Source organism: Phyllobates terribilis, unplaced genomic scaffold (genome assembly GCF_046119375.1).
Source record: "Phyllobates terribilis strain yellow unplaced genomic scaffold, ASM4611937v1 Scaffold_10__3_contigs__length_209671492, whole genome shotgun sequence".
Classification (NCBI taxonomy): Eukaryota; Metazoa; Chordata; class Amphibia; order Anura; family Dendrobatidae; genus Phyllobates; species Phyllobates terribilis.
The window spans coordinates 169,833,572-169,850,698 of NW_027362770.1; the positions used below are offsets into that span (position 1 = coordinate 169,833,572).

The following is a 17,127-nucleotide window of genomic DNA, read 5'->3' on the forward strand; positions in this document are numbered from 1 at the left end:
GTGGGGTTAAAAGTGAATTCAAACGCAATTATCCAGGTAGGAAAAACTGTAGCTATAGAGAGGGATCATCGGAGAGCGATTTTAGACCAAGTATATTATAAACCCCCCCCCCCTTTTTTTTTTTAATGGTTGCGTCCGTGTGATGCGGGATTCTCGCGCGATTTCGTGAATTCCCCCAGCCAATCAGGGTCGGCGGAGCTGTCCTTCCGGAAGGTGACATTGTAGCTGCTCGCGGTGTTATGGCGTCGCTGGTGCGGCTCGGGGGAGCGCTGAGAGCTGGCAGCCGCCTCTTCTGCGGAGTCGTGAGGAAGAGAACCGGGGTCCGCAAGTGAGTGAGGCCGCGGGGCAGAGGCAGAGGGGAGCGGGGAGGAGGCGTATAACGGCGGGCGCGGAGAATTCTGGGTAAAGGAGGATTTAAAGGGGGTTTCTATGATTTTTTTAGGTAAAGTGTAATCCAACCTCCTGATGCATTTATGCCTCTGTGTAAGATCTCTGCTTGCTGTCAGTGATTGGAGCCCTCGATTTAATAACCTCACGATTTCTGTATTTTGGGTCATTTTTCTGTCAGAAACCTTGTTTTGAGTATTTCTAGGGAAGGAGGAAGGTGACGATTTTTGGAGAATATTCTGATACCCGTCATAGAAGGAGGAGGGGGTGTAAAACCATAAAATCGCTCATTTTGGGGTCGTCCATAGTTGTATCTTTGCCGTTTTGTGTATACAGCTCCTATGCAGACGTATGTGCTTCCATGGTTGCAGCATAGTCTGATCCTTCTAGCAGAAGCCGTGTTAGTGGTCTGTTACCATGGAGATGTGCATGGGGACTGAATACCCAAAACTGTAGAAGCTTTATAATCAAAAGTTGCTTTTTGATTTTTCAATGTAATAATAATAAAAGTTATGAATGTGGACTTTAATGTTGCTCAGCGGAGGGCGCTGTTGCTCTGTAGCAAGTGTTCCTGGGATCAAAGCTCCTGGAAGCGCTGGAGTCTCCTCCAGGTCTTGTAGATGTTCTCGCTGGGTACCCGAGCTATGGGGGAAGCTGCAGCCCCTGATTTTGGTAATGGCAGGGAAGGAGAGCTGCAGCAGTTGCTGGTGAGGAAAAGGGTTTGAAGACCTCCCAGGTCGTGCCGGCTCCGTAGGGCGCAGTCAGATGGCCGGATAAATCGGACAGAGATTGGAAACCAAATCCTCGAACTGGCTCTCCTGACCCAATGGTTACAGCTGTACATGAGGCTGTCACGCCCTGCTGGTCAGTCTGTGCACTGCTTTCCGAACTCCTTCCGATTTATATGACCGTCTGACTGCGCCCTATAGACGTATGATGAAGAGGAATGGGATATGGATAATCAGTCGCCAGAATGACTGTACACGTACTACAAGGTGAAAGCTTCCCAGGAGCTGCTTGTGTCCGTTTTCTGTGTCGGCACGGTTTCTTTTCTTTTTTTTTCACCCCCTTCTTTCCCTACTTTTTGTTGTTGTCTTTACCCTCCTTTTTTTTTGTTGTTGTTGTCTTTACCCTCCTACCCCACTTTTTTTCCTTTTTTTTTTTATTTTTCATGTGTTTTGTTTTTCCTCTTGTCTTCTAGTGCCGGGGGCGAGGTTCACATAGCGCCACGATACAGAGAGATGGTGGAACTGACCAAGACCCAGAACATTCACGCCGAGCTGATCGGGGGCTTCATGTGGTTCTGGATTCTCTGGCATTTTTGGCACGACCCCGATGCAGTTTTGGTGAGGATTTGCTGTTATTACTCCACAAGGATGTGTTTTTCTTTCCCTCTCCTGATCTCGATTTTAAAGCTGGCATAGTTGCATTTTTCCCTGATACAAAGCACCAGATCCTCAGCCTGGACATAAAGCTAGAGTGGGATCTGAAATAATTTCTAGCACCTTCCTATCCTCGCCCACATTAAAATCTTCCCTCCCCAGCCATCACTTGCTTTATTAGGCTGCTGTCTACCATCGTGTCTGCAGCCAGAAACTACATATCCCATGATGCCTTGCCATAGAGAGTATTCCAAACTGTGAGCGGGATGGTGGAGAGATCCAGATCCAGGTCTGAGGCCCAGGAGAGGCCGGAGACTGCGCTTTGTGCAGCAGCATGAACTCCTGCCCCAGTGCAGGGAGGGCAAAGATGATTGGCGACCTGCTGGGAGGAGATTTCCTGATGGCAGCAAAACATTCGGGGCAAAAAAAAAAAAACTTGGGGTCTTCAGCGAGTGCTGTAATATGCAGCTATTGAGAAGCGACATCGGACGTAATGATCACAGGTGGAGGTTACGGATTTTCTCTTTTTTTTTTTTAGGGTCACTTTCCATATCCGGACCCCTCACAGTGGACTGACGAGGAGCTGGGAATACTCCCCGAAGATGAAGAGTGAGACTTTCTACAGTAAGAACAAGGCGTAACCTCCTTAGACATCTGCGGTGACGACCCCCTAAACTGACGAATAACTCTGCACCGTGGGGCGACACTCTGGATTACACGACAGCAGGCTGGTTATATAATCCACACCCAGGCCGGGGAATCCAAGAGACGAGCCGCTCTGTGCCCTGTCTAAAGGGAACCGGGCAGCACGATTGTAGACAGTTATATTTTTTTTTTCTGGCATTTCAGAGAAAATATAGTCAGGAGATCCTTTTCTCCACCCCACACCAGGTGATCGACAGGTACCTCGCTAGGGGAGAGACCTGCTTTTCACCTGGAGCAGTGCTGGGAAGAGCCGGCCAGGGATGGAACCGGACTAATCTTCTCTCTGACTATGGTCCTTGGCCGAATCCTCCAACTATATTTTCTCTGAAACATCTCGGAGAAGAAGTATACCTTGCTGCCAGGCTGTGATTCCTGCTGTCCTAGGCTGACAGCGTTCCTTTAATAATCTCTATTACATCCATAGGGCTTGTGTAGGGTCCCTTTAACTCTCTCTAATGATCACTTGTTTTGGCCCCAAGTGATCATAGACTTCTTAACACTATTGCCCAGTTAGCAGAGAACCCATTGATACCCCACTATAGTTTTAAACCTCACAGTAGGAAGCCAGTCTGGAGGAAGACCACCAGTCAGCCTGACCCCGACTCTCAGTAACATATCGTGGAGAACCCCCTAATTCTTATTGATCGAGTTGTCAAAATTAAATTTTTGCAGCATTTGTTCCACTTTTAAATACATTTTTATAGAAATGTGTTTGTATCATATACAGTATGTTACAAAAGTGAGTACACCTCTCACTTCTTTTTTGTGAATATTTTATTATATCTTTTCATGGGACAACACTGAAGATCTGACAGTTTGATACAATGAACAGTAATCAGTGTACAGCTTGTATAAGTGAAAATCTGATGTGCCCTCTAACTAACTGAACACACAGCCATTAACGTCTAAACCGCCGGCAACTAAAGTGATTACACCCCTAAGTGAAAGTGGCTAAATTGTGCCAAAAGTGTATTTTGTGTGGCCACCATTTATTTTCAAGCACTGCCCTAACGCTCTTGGGCATGGAGGTCACTAGAGCTTCACAGCTCACCACTGGAATCCTCTTCCCTCCACTGAGCTGGTGGATGTTCGAGACCTTGCTCTCCTTCACCTTCCGTTTGAGTATGTCCCACAGATGCTCAATAGGGTTTATGTCTGGTAGACATGCTTGGCCAGTCCAGCACCTTTATCCTCCGTTTCTTTCGCAGTGATCGTCTTGGATGTGTTTGGGTTCGTTATCATGGAATACTGTCCTGCGGCCCAGTTTCCGTGGGAGGGGATCATGCTTGGCTTCAGTATATCACAGTACATGTTGGCATTCATGGTTCCCTCAAAGAACTGTAGCTCCCCACAGCCTACAGCACTCATGCAGCCCCAAACCATGACACTCCCACCACCATGCTTGACTGTAGGCAAGACACACTTGTCTTTGTACTCCTCACCTGGTTACCGCCACACATGGTTGACACCATCTGAACCAAATAAGTTTATCTTGGTCTCATCAGACCACAAGACATGGTTCCAGTAATCCATGTCCTTAGTCTGCTTGTCTTCAGTAAACTGTTTCCGGGCTTTTGTGTATCCTTAGAAGAAGCTTCCTCCTGGGACGACAGCCATGCAGACCAATTTGATGCAGTGTGTGGCGTATGGTCTGAGCACTGACAGGTCGACTCCCCACCCCTGTAACCTCTGACCGCACTCATATGTCTATTTTGAAAAGACTACCTCTGGATGTAATGCAGAGCGCATGCACTCAACTTCTTGGGTCAACCATGGCGAGTCCTCTTGTGAGTGGAACCTCTCGGTTGTTAAACCACTGTACGGTCTTGGCTATTGTGCTGCAGAGCAGTGTCAGGGTGTTGTTAATCTTCTTATAGCCTCGGCCATCTTTATGTGGAGCAATAATTTTTTTTTCAGATCCTCAGAGAGTTCTTTGCCACGAGGAACCATATTGAACTTCCAGTGAACAGTATGAGAGAGTGTGAGAGCGATAACCCCAAATGTAACACACCTGCTCCCCATTAACACCTGGGACCTTGTAACACTAATGAGTCACATGACACTGGGGAGGGAAAATGGCTGATTGGACAAAATTTGGCCATTTTCACTTAGGGATGTACTTACTTTTGTTGCGAGCGGTTTAGACATTACTGGCTGTACTTTGAGTTATTTAGAGGGCACATCAGATTTACACTTATACAAGCTGTACACTGACTACTTTACTTTGTCATATCTTAAGTGTTGTCCCATGAAAAGATACAATAAAATATTTACAAAAATCTGAGGGGTGTACTCACTTTTGTGACATACAGTATATATATTTTTTCAGTTCGCCACTGTATGTGGGACTTCTTTAGTTCATTAGACACTGGCAGAGCCGATCCGGTGAGACCCATCAACTCTGCCATGTCAAGTGGCACTATGATCGCAGGGTTGAACGTTCCTGCAATCGCTGTTTAGCCTGGCGATCATAACTTGACGTGGCAGAGTTGCTGGGTCTCACCAGATCGGTGCTGTAAATTTACATTGGAAATATACGACATGAGGTCATAAACGGCAGCATGGTTGCTCAGTGGTTAGCACTGCTGCCTCGCAGCGCTGGGGTCCTGGGTTCAAATCCCACCAAGGACGACATCTGCAAGGAGTTTGTATGTTCTCCCCGTGTTTGCGGGGGTTTCCTCCAGGTTCTCCAATTTCCTCCCACACTCCAAAGACATACTGATAGGGAATGTAGATTGTGAGCCCCAATGGGGACAGCGCCGATAATGTCTGTAAAGCGCTGGGGAATTAATGGCGCTATATAAGTGAGTAAAATAAATAAAAAATAGAAGGATTTCCATCACAACATGGGTCTTGTGACTCATGCAGACATCTGTGAAACTCGGTCCGAGCAAGAACCGTAAGGCAAGGTCTGTCTGCCGGTCTCCCGACCCGAACTGTGCAGCCTCTTATTGGGAGATCCGTCAATAGTCCACGCATTGAACGTCTGCATGAACCCTAATGATATAAGCTTGAAGTCCATTGTACAGTGGGGGATGCAGTGTTTTTCTATCCTCTAGATCTATTAGACATCATTAATAGCAACAGTCCAAACCATAGCCGACACTCACATCTTCTTAAAATAAATGCTTTATTAATCCAGTAGTATAAAAGGCACAAAAATTGTAGTTCAAGAAATATCCACTGCGCTCCCAGGCAACATGTTTCAGACCTGCATGGTCAAGGCTTGACAAAGGATCATGTAGGTCTGAAACATGTTGCCTGGGAGCGCAGAGGATATTTTTCTGCCTTTTTGCGGTTGTGTTCTATCATTTTGTTGTGCCTTTTATACTACTGGATCAATAAAGTAATTATTTTAAGAAGATGTTAGTGCCGGTTATTGTTTGGACTGTTATTACTGGAGTATTTTGCCGTGCACCTGGACAGCTGAACCGATTGCTCCTTTTTCACAGTAGACGTCATTGCTGTCCTCCGCTGCACTGACAATGGGGCGGAGCAGATGTGATAATACGGCAAATCTAGATTTACCTGCCTTCGTATTGTAACGCTTCTCTTTTTTTCTTTTACAGCGGTACCGGCTCTTCCCCGTGATCCGATCATCAAGATTCTTGTAAATAAACGTAAATTCTATTTATGGATCTCGTGGTTTTTTTTTTTGGGTTTAACTTTTAAAATTGCTCCAATTGTCATGAGACATTTAATATCTCGTCGTTTTAATAGACGGTCAGTGTCAGACAGCCATAACATCCATATTGTTAGGAGATGGAGGGTCCTTAAACTCCTGCCCCTTTTATTTTGTCTGTGCCTTTATCACACCACTGAGCCAGAAAGACCGCACTATCTGTGCCTCCATTATGCACAGGCATCACTGTCTGTTCATTGCTTTACAGGGATACAGTACTATCCTTGCCTACTTTATATGTAGGAGGCAGCAATGTCTGTGCCAACATCATTTAAAGGGAAAGACAGGCAAGCAACATTACCTGTGGCTACATAATGCACAGGGAGGGAAATACTATTTGTTCATCCAGTGTCTTGAAAAACATTTACACCCCGAGAACTTTTCCACATTTTTTACATTATACTCACAAATTTAGAGGTTGTCCACTACTTTAGCACTGATGATCTATCCTTAGGATAGGTCATCAATATCTGATCGACACCCGGCATCCCAGTTGATCAGCTATTATCGGCGGCCGCTAGCCTGAAGTACTCAATTGCGGAGCTGGCCGTCTTCTGATAGTGGCCGACGCTTGGTACTACACATGTGCCTCCTATTCAAATCAATATGGGGTGGATCAGTAGTACCCTGCGGCGGCCTCTACCAAAAGACGGCCAGCTCCGCAAGTGAGTACTCCCGGCAGCCGCCACTGATAACAGCTGATTGGTCCGGGTCCGACACCCAGCACCCTCGCCGATCAGACATTGCTGACCTATCCTTTTGTTAAAAGTAGTGGACAACCTCTTTAAATGTATTTTATTGGGATTTTATGTGATATACCATGTCGTAGAGAAACAATTATACAATCCATGAAAAAGTTTCCAGAGAGGGGACATATCACCCTCACACTGAGCATATGGGATTAATTATAACTGGGGAAGTGAAAAAGAGCTGACACTTCAACCTCCATTAAAATGGGACCTCCTGCTGTGAACAGGTAATTACGACAGGGAATCTGTTGAGAGGCAGCCACTAAAGGCCCCGTCACACTTAGCGACGCTGCAACGATCCCGACAACGATACGACCTGTCAGGGATCGTTGCTGCGTCGCTATGTGGTCGCTGGTGAGCTGTCAAACAGGCAGGCTCACCAAATATCAGGGGAGCAGCGACATCGTGGAAAGAATCTTTCCACGATGTCCTGCTCCTGGTTACCAGCCTGCTGAAGCAGGAGCAGGCTGGTAACTATGGTAAACATTGGGTTACTAGGGGCACACACGCACCTAGTAACCCGTTGTTTATCATGGTTACCACTCTGCTACAGTGAGCGGGAGGTTACCGCTCACTTTAGCAGGCTCGTAAGCATGATAAACAACGGGTTACTAGGTGCGCGTATGCCCCTAGTAACCCAATGTTTATCATGGTTACCAGCCTGATCGCTGGTCACACACAGCGATGTGTGCTGACCAGCGGGAGAGCAACGACCAAAAAATGGTCCAGGACACTTTGCAGCGATCTGCATCCTCACAGCAGGGGCCTGATCGCTGCAAAGTGTCACACATAGCGACATCGCTGGTGAGGTCGCTGTTGCGTCACCAAAACCGTGACACAGCAGCGATCTCGCTATGTGAGACGGGGGCTTTAGTCTAGGATTTGTATACTTAAAGGTGGAGAAGTACAGTTCCCAAGACAGGGGCTTCCTCTGTTCAAAGGAATTTTTCTCAGACTCTCTGGAGCCAGTGGTCAGTGATGAATATTGGGGTTGTCATTGATCCGATATTTATGGGTAAAATATTTTTGGCGTCGTAGCGAAAGGACAAATATAACGCATTCACTCACATCACCTTAAGCAGTCGAACCCCTCCAGCTTAATATCTGACAGATGGATTATGCTATCCCTGCCATGTTTCACCTCTATAGAAAGGTAAAATCGTGACAGGAAACATAATATCTCCTGCCTTGGACCTCCAGGGGCAAAGATAACCTGAAAGTTGTGGATCTCATAAACTTCTAAAAGACCTATCACATGCCACAACCAGCTCCCATATGAGCTCACCAAGGGGAGGTATGTGGCCGTAACCTTGATCTAATAAAAATCAGAGTTTGTAACTTCTGGAAGACACAATAATCTGTGGTTGTCTGTTGCTCTAAGGAATACTTCCCTCCGCTAAACTCTGAGCCATTTTCTTGACACAGGTCTATTACTTTTGATATTCCTTTTATTCGGTGTGATATGTATATATCATATTGTTTTTTTTTTCCCATTTTGTAACATTTGTATATTTTTTTTTTTATAAACACTGCCTATCTTTCTGGATTAAATATATAAAATGTAATAGCTCTGTTCCTCTTGCTCTGTAAACCACACCCCTGAAGTCATTTGCTACCTGTAATCGGTGTCCAATCAGCTAGTAGTTCTATGTGGTATTGTGGAGTTGGCAGTGACTGGGTATATACACTGCTCAAAAAAATGAAGGGAACACTAAAATACCACATCCTAGATATCACAGAATGAAATATTCCAGTTGCAAATCTTTATTCATTACATAGTGGAATGCATTGAGAACAATAAAACATAAAAATGATCAAAGTAAATCAAAATTAATATCCCATTGAGGTCTGGATTTGGAATGATACTCAAAATCAAAGTGGAAAATCAAATTACAGGCTGATCCAACTTCAGTGGAAATGCCTCAAGACAAGGAAATGACACTCAGTATTGTGTGTGACCTCCACGTGCCTGTATGACCTCCCTACAACGCCTGGGCATACTCCTGATGAGGTTGCGGATGGTCTCCTGTGGGATCTCCTAGACCCGGATTAAAGCATCCGCCAACTCCTGGACAGTCTGTGGTGCAACGTGATGTTGGTGGATGGAGCGAGACATGATATCTTGGATGTGCTCGATTGGATTCAGGTCTGGGGAACGGGCGGGCCTGGCCATAGCTTCAATGCCTTCATCTTGCAGGAACTGCTGACACACTCCAGCCACATGAGGCCTAGCATTGTCATGAATCAGAAGGAACCCAGGGCCAACCGCACCAGCATATGGTCTCACAATGAATCTGAGGATCTCATCCGGTACCTAATGGCAGTCAGGCTACCTCAGGCGAGCACATGAAGGGCTGTGCGGCCCTCCAAAGAAATGCCACCCCACACCATTACTGACCCACTGCCAAACCGGTCATGCTGGAGGATGTTGCAGGCAGCAGATCGCTCTCCACGGCGTCTCCAGACTCTGTCACATGTGCTCAGTGTGAACTGCTCTTATCAGTGAAGAGCACAGGGTGCCAATGTGGAATTTGACAATCTTGGTGTTCTCTGGCAAATGCCAATCGCCCTGCACGGTGTTGGGCTGTAAGCACAACACCCGCTTGTGGACGTCAGTCCCTCATACCACCCTTGTAGACTCTGTTTCTAACAGTTTGAGTAGACACACGGATGTTAGTGGCCTGCTGGAGTTCATTTTGCAGGGCTCTGGCACTGTTCCTCGCACAAAGGAGGATGCAGCAGTCCTGCTGCTGGGTTGTTGCCCTCCTACGGCCCCTTCCACGTCTCCTGTTTTACTGGCCTGTCACCTGGTAGCGCCTCCATGCTGTCTCCTGGTATCTGCTCCATGCTCTGTACACTGTGCTGACAGACACAGCTACCCTTCCTGCCACAGCTCGCATTGATGTGCCATCTTGGATGAGCTGCACTACCTGAGCAACTTCTGTGGGTTGTACCGTAGACACATCCTTATGCTACTATATCTCTAGGGATGAGAGCAGTGACAAAATTCAAAAGTGACCAAAACAACAGCCAAAAAGGATGAGAACCGAGAAATGGTCTGTGGTCACCACCTGCAGAACCACTACTTTATAGGGGGTATCTTGCTAATTGCTTATCATTCTACCTGTTGTCTGTTCCATTTGCACAACAGCAGGAGAAATTGATTCACAGAGTTGCTTCATATCTGGACAGGTTGTGTGAGTTACATTGTGTTGTTTAAGTGTTCTCTTTATTTTTTTGAGCAGTGTGTGTGTAAAATATATATATATATTCATTCATAGTCCATGCTGTGGAATCGGAGGTGTATATACCATACGCTTACTGTGAGTTCCCCAATAACCGGCCTAGTAGTGGAAACAGCCGCGTTCTCGCCCCTAACTCGTCAGTCAATTGAGTAATTGTCCTGACAATTAGAGGCAGCGGAGTTGCATTCCCCTGACAAACTAGTGACAGCGGTGGGATCTGTGTGATCTCTCCAGTGTTCTACCTGACATACTAACACAAAGTAGCAAGTATTTGTGAAGTGTAAAGGAAATGATCAAGGGTTTGCCAATTAGTTTAAAAATATATAAATCTGAAAATTGTGCCGTGCATTTGTATTTAGCCTCCTGAGTCAACACTTTGTAGGAAGTGCAATCACTGCTGCAAGTTTTTTTGGGGTCTGGCTCTACCAGCTTTGCACAGCTAGAGGTGACATTTTTGCCCAATCTTCTTTGCATACTCCTTCTGTACAGGAGGCAGTAGTATCTGTGCCTACATCATTTATATAGAAAGACAGGCAGGCGGCACTATCTGTGACTACATCATTTCCAGGGAGGCAGCGCTACCTGTACAGGAAGTAGGACTACTCTGCATACATCATTTAAAGTGAAAGACAAGCAAGCAGCACTATCTGTACCTACATAGTATCCAGGAGGCAACATTATTTGTGCCTGCATTAAATAGGAGCCAGTACTATCTGTTTCTACATTATTTACAGGGAGGTAGCACTGTCTGTACTCAGTACTGTATCTGCATCATATACAAAAGACAGTACTATCTGTGCCTACGTCAATTAATGTGAAAGATGGCAAGTCAGTACTGCCTATACCCACATAGCACTTAATACCATTTTGGGATAGATGTGACTTTTTGATCACTTGTTGCATGATTTTTTTTCTTGTACCAAAAATGTAATTTTCGTGTTCTTTAATTTTTTCAGTTTACAGTGTTTTCAATCAGATGATTTTAATATTTTAATAGATCTGACTTTTTTAATGGGGGGAAAAAAGAAGGATATTTTTTAACTTTTTTTTTTTTTTACTTTTCACTGTGCTCGTTGGTTCCCTTAGGGGATTCGAACCTGTGATCGTCTGATCTCTTCTGCTGTATACAGCAAAATCACAGCATTGCTGCATATAGTGAAAATCATAGTCTACTTTGATGCCCGGCCACAGGAAGGGTTTGAAGGGAGCTCTGTAATGACAAGCACGGGGGTCTTCAACAGGCCCCCTGCTGCCATAGCGGCCCGTGATCACGTCACGGGTGTGCTGATGGTCGTATTGAATGACACTCCAACCTGCCAGCGCGTTGTTGATTCCGCTGTCAGAGTTTTAACAACTGCATTTAACAGGATAAGCATCTGGGCCAGTCCTGGTAATATCACACAGCCATTATCTGCCTAGTATTGTGCGAGTGACATGCCAAAACAGCAGAACACTACCCCCCAAGTGACCCCATTTTGGAAACTAGACCCCTCAAGAAATTATTTTAGGGGTGTACTGAACATTTTTAACCTATAGGGGATTCACAAAATTTTATAACATTTAGATGTGAAGACAAAAAAATTTAATTTTTTCCACTAAAATACTGTTTCAGTACCAAATTTATCATTTCCATTATGGGTAATAGGAGAAAATAGACCCCATAATTTGTTATGCAATTTTTCCTGAATACAGTGATACCCCATATCAGCTCAAAAACTAATGTTTTGGCACATGACAAAACTCTGAAGCAAATACCGCTATTTAATTTTTAGAACACCTTGTTGCATTTGCAGAGTCCCGAAGGTGTCAAAAACAAAAACAAAGTGACCCCATTGTAAAAATTGCACCTCTCAATGAATTCATCTATAGCTGCAATGACTATTTTATAACATCCACAATAGGCTTTATTCCAGAGAATTGCAAATCTGCCAGTTTGGTGCCCCCATATATTGTGCCCCCATATATTGTGCCCAGCTTGTGCTTCTGGTGACACACACCCCGTAAATTAAGTGCTCTCTCCTCAATACAATAATGGCAAAAATGTGTCCGCTTACTGCGGTTTAGGCACAGTGGGGCACAGAAGAAGGGAGGCATTTGAATTTGCCAGATTTCACTGGATTTTATTTGCGGGGATGTTGGAGCTGTAGCTTTTCCATAGTCTCTGTTCTGCCAGTAACGTGGGAACCTCCTATAGTTCCAGTGACAGATGACGGACCAGAGTGGGGGCTGGTTTTGTGTGGGATAAATTAGGGGTTTTACTGGTAACACTTTGGGGTACATAAAATTTTTTGATCGCTTCCAGTTTAAGGCTGGGATCACATTCTTGTGTTTTCCGCTGAGCACTTAAATTGGGGTTTCTGTGTAAATCCCACAAAAATGTTATTCAGATGAAACTCCTGACAGAACCACTCACTATAATGAGGCAGATGGAGACACTTTGGAGTCCGTTTGGCATCTGTTCTGGTGGTGTCCATCTCTTTAGGCGTTCACAGAACTGTGGTCGTCCACACTTGTGCTAAAAAGACACCTAAAATGATGTGACACCACCGGAACAGAGATCAGAGTCCAAAGTGACTCCATCTGCCTCAAAGTCAGTGGTTCCATCGGTGTTTTGAATCTCGTTTTTTGGGATTTACACATAAACCGCAACGTAAGCGCTCAACGGAGAGCGCAGGATAAATGTGCCCCGAGCCTTATTTTGATTTTTGGGAGGCAGCATTTACAAATAAACAGCAGTTTAAAAATATTTTTATGCTGTATTTAGTGTGGTATAAGTGATAAGACTGCTTTATTCTTCGGGTCGGTGTGATTACAGCGATACCAGATTTATCATTTTTTTTATTTTGCTGCTATTACACCGTAAAAACGCTTTTTTTTTTTTTAAATGAAAAAATAGAGTTTTTTTGCACCATATTTTGAGAGCAGTAAGTTTTTTTCATTTTTGGCGAACAGCTGTATGAGGGCTTATTTTTTATGCAACAAGTTGATTTTGGACCGGACAAAAATGTAAACATTTTTTGTGGTGTTTTTGAGCATTTCTTTAGCTTTTTTTTTTTTACTTTTGGGAGAAAACGTTTTGCAGAAAATGTTAGTGAGTTGTTGTTATTTTGTGGAAATACTTACAACGCAGAATTTTGGGACATGGTGATATCAAATATTTAAATTTTTTATCCTTAACCCCTTTATAATATGGTCAGTAATAGTACGTCCCTGTGCCCTAGGCCTTATGGACCAGGTATGTACTATAACTGACCGGCTATTGCGCCCGCACACGATTCTGACAGCTGACACCCGGCATAAAAGTACACATATTTGGTATCGCCGTGTCTGGAACGACCTGCCCTATAAAACTGTCCCACTAGTTAACCCCTTTAGTGAACACGGTAAAAACAATAAATAAAAAACGAAGTAAAAAGCGGTGCTTTATCTTACCACCGAATAAAAAGTGGAATAAAACGCAATCAAAAAGACGAATATAAATAAAAATTGTACTGCTGAAAACGTCTTCTTATCCCGCAAAAAACAAGCCGTCAGCTGAAAAATAAAAAAGTTATAGCTTTCAGAATAAAGCGATGCAAAAAAAATTTTTTTTTTCTATAAAATAGTTTTTATTGTGTAAAAGCGCCAAAACATAAAAAAATATAAATGTAGTACCGCTATAAATGTACTGACCCAAAGAATAACGCTACCGTATCAATTTTACCACACCTTGAAAGGCATAAAAAAAACAATTTTGTTTTTTTGTTTATTCTGCCTCCCAAAAATCGGAATAGAGAGCGATCAAAAAAGTCACGTTTTCGAAAATGGTACCAATAAAAACGTCAACTTGTCCCGCAAAAAACAAGCCCTTACGTGACTTTGTCGGCCAAAATATGGAAAAATTATAGCTCTCAAAATATGGCGATACAAAAACTAGTCTTTGCAAAAAAAAAAAATTTTTTTTACTGTGTGACAGCTGTCAATCATAAAAACCTGATATAAATCTGGTATCACTGTAATCGCACCGACCCGAAGAATAAAGTCGTCTAATCACTTATACCGCACGAGGAAAGGCGTAAAAAATAAAACCAATTCTTCACCTGCTGCTGATTTGTTCATTCTGCTTCCCAAAGATCGCAGTGAGGCTCCGCTCACATTTATCCTGCGCTGAGCGCTTACATCGGGGTTTCCATGTAAATCTCTGAAATATGTGATTCAGATGGCAGCACCGTGGACGCCGTCTGGCCTTTGATCCCACGGTGTCCGTCTTTCTATTAGGCGTGTATAAAAGTGCCGTCGGCCCCAGTTTTGTGAACCTCTGAAAAAAAGGACAACGCTAAACAGAGGCCAGACGGAGTCCAGAGTAACTCTGCTGCCTTATTATAGTGAATGGATCCCTCGGGATAGGGTTAGGGCTGTGTTGGGGTTAGGATTAGGGTTGTGATTTTTTTCAAAAGTAAAGAAAAAAAATGACGATATGGCGACTAGTGTTGAGTGCAAATGTTCGCTACTTGAGTTTGCATCGGGTGCTTGGGTATGCACTGAGTATCACGGGTGGTTGAGTGACACGCTCGAGTCCGCGCCCCGCAGGCTTTGGAGCTGTTATACAGCCAAAAAACACGCGGGTATTGCCTGCCATATCCAAGCAATCCCCACGTGTTTTTTTGAGTGTCTAACAACCATGAAACATGCGGGGCGGGGACTCGAGCATGTCACTCGAGCACCCACGATACTTGGTGGATACCCGAGTACCCGATGCAAACTCAAGTAACAAGCACTTGCGCTCAAGACTAATGACAACTTATTCAATATGATAACATTAGGTCATCAAATTCTGTGTCATACCTGTGGGTTCAAAATGTTCACTATACCTCTTGATAAAATCCTTGAGGGGTGTAGTTCCAAAATGGTATCACTTATGGGGGGTTTCCACTGTTTAGGCACATCAGGGGCTCTCCAAATGCGACATGGCGTCCGCTCTCGATTCCAGTCGATTTTGCGTTCAAAAGGTCACACAGTGCTCCTTCCCTTCTGAACCCTGCCGTGCGCCCAAACAGTGTTTTTTCCCCACATATGAGGTATCTGCGTAATCAGGAGAAATTGCACAAGAACTTGTGGGGTCCATTTCCTCCTCTTACCCTTGTGAAAATAAAAAATTTGGGCTAAAAGATTATTTTTGTGGAAAAAGTTTGATTTTATTTTCACGGCTACATTATAAACTTCTGTGAAGCATCTGGGGGTTCAGGGTGCTCACCACACATCTAGATAAGTTCCTTGAGGGGTCTAGTTTCCAAAATGGTGTCACTTGTGGGGGGTTTCCCCTGTTTAGGAACATCAGGGGCTCCCCAAACGCAACATGGCGTCCGCTAATCATTCAAGCAAATTTTACATTCAAAAAGTCAAATGGCACTCCTTCCCTTCCGAGCCCTGCCTTGTGCCCAACAGTGGTTTTCCCCACACATGGGGTATCGGTGTGCTCAGGAGAAATTGCAGAACAAATTTTCGGGTCCATTTTTTCCTGTTACTCTTGCGAAAATTAAATAATTTGGGTCTAAAGTAACATTTTTGTGAAAAGAAGTTAAATGTTCATTGTTTTCTTCCACATTCCAAAAATTCCTGTGAAGCAGGTTAATAAACTTCTTGAATGTGGTTTTGAGCACCTTGAGGGGTGCAGTTTTTAGAATGGTGTCACTTTTGGGTATTTTCTGTCATATAGACCCCTCAGTCACTTCAAATGTGATGTAGTCCCTAAAAAAATGGTTTTGTACATTTTGTTGGAAATCGCTGGTGAACTTTTAACCCTTATAACTTCCTAACAAAAAAAAAATTTTGGTTCCAAAATTGTGCTGATGTAAAGTAGACATGTGGGAAATGTTATTTATTAACTACTTTGTGTGACATATCTCTCTGATTTAAGGGCTTGAAAATTCAAAGTTTGAAAATTGCTAAATTTTTGCCAAATTTCCAATTTTTTCACAAAGTAACGCAAGTCATATCGAAGAAATGTTACCACTATCATGAAGTACAATATGTCACGAAAAAACAATCTCAGAATCAGTGGGATCTGTTGAAGCGTTCCAGAGTTATTTTACCTCATAAAGTGACAGTGGTCAAAATCGTAAAAATTGGCCTGGTCATTAACGTGCAAACTACCTTCGGGGGTCAAAGGGTTAATGGAGGAAGAAAAGGGGTGATTTGATTTTTTTAAATATTTTATTTATACTTTATTTTTAAGTCCCTTTGGGGCCTTCAACTTGCGTTTGCTTGATTGCATATACTATATACTGCAATACCATGATATTGCGTATATAGTGAAATTGCGGTTCTCTAATGGAGCTCAACCTGTTGCTGAGCTTCATTGGAGGACCAAAATGGCAGTCATGACAACCCATTGGTTGGGGAGCTGATGTACAGTGTGTTGCAAAACTATTCACCCTCCTTGGCTTTTTACCAATTTTGTTACATTACAACCTGTGGTTAAATACTTTTATATGTATTCACCCTTTTGCTATAAAGCCCCTAAAAATTTCTCGCGCAAGCAATTCCCTTTATAAGTCCCATGCTAAGTGAGAGGATGTCAACCTGTGTGCAATCTAAGTGGCACATGGTCTGTCAGTATGTACACTTTATCTTTTCTTAAAGGCCACAGAGGCTGCAACACCATAAAGCAGGAGGCACCACTAACCAAACAACACTATGAAGACCAAGGAGATCTCCAAACAAGTCAGGGACAAAGTTCTTGAGAAGTACAAGTCATGGTTGGGTTATAAAATAAATAAATAAATATCCCAATCTCTGATGATTCCCCAGAGCACCATCAAATCCATTATCATCAAAGGGAAAGAACATGTTAACACAACAAACCTGCCAAGAGAGGGCGCTCACCAAAACTCTCAGCCCGGGCAAGGAGGGCATTAATCAGAGAGGCAGCCCAGATACCAAAGGTAACTACTGTATAAAGAAGCTGCAGAGTTCTCAAGCAGAGACTGGAGTATCTG

General features: G+C 43.8%; 1 protein-coding gene across 1 annotated transcript; it reads left to right on the forward strand.

Annotated features, from left to right (window-relative positions):
* Positions 1–157: 157 nt before the first annotated feature.
* Positions 158–6,112, forward strand: NDUFB2 (NADH:ubiquinone oxidoreductase subunit B2). Its single transcript, XM_073650134.1, has 4 exons — positions 158–328; positions 1,589–1,733; positions 2,308–2,393; positions 6,044–6,112. Exons 1-3 carry the CDS (start codon positions 240–242, stop codon positions 2,380–2,382), a joined length of 309 nt encoding a protein of 102 aa, XP_073506235.1. The 5' UTR covers positions 158–239; the 3' UTR covers positions 2,383–2,393; positions 6,044–6,112.
* Positions 6,113–17,127: the final 11,015 nt, after the last annotated feature.

Excerpts from the sequence above, each read along its gene's own strand:
- NDUFB2 (XM_073650134.1), top strand. The coding sequence starts at position 240 with ATGGCGTCGCTGGTGCGGCTCGGGGGAGCGCTGAGAGCTGGCAGCCGC. Across the intron at positions 329-1,588 it reads AAGAGAACCGGGGTCCGCAA|TGCCGGGGGCGAGGTTCACA; the intron begins GTGAGTGAGGCC and ends CTTGTCTTCTAG. Across the intron at positions 1,734-2,307 it reads ACGACCCCGATGCAGTTTTG|GGTCACTTTCCATATCCGGA; the intron begins GTGAGGATTTGC and ends TTTTTTTTTTAG.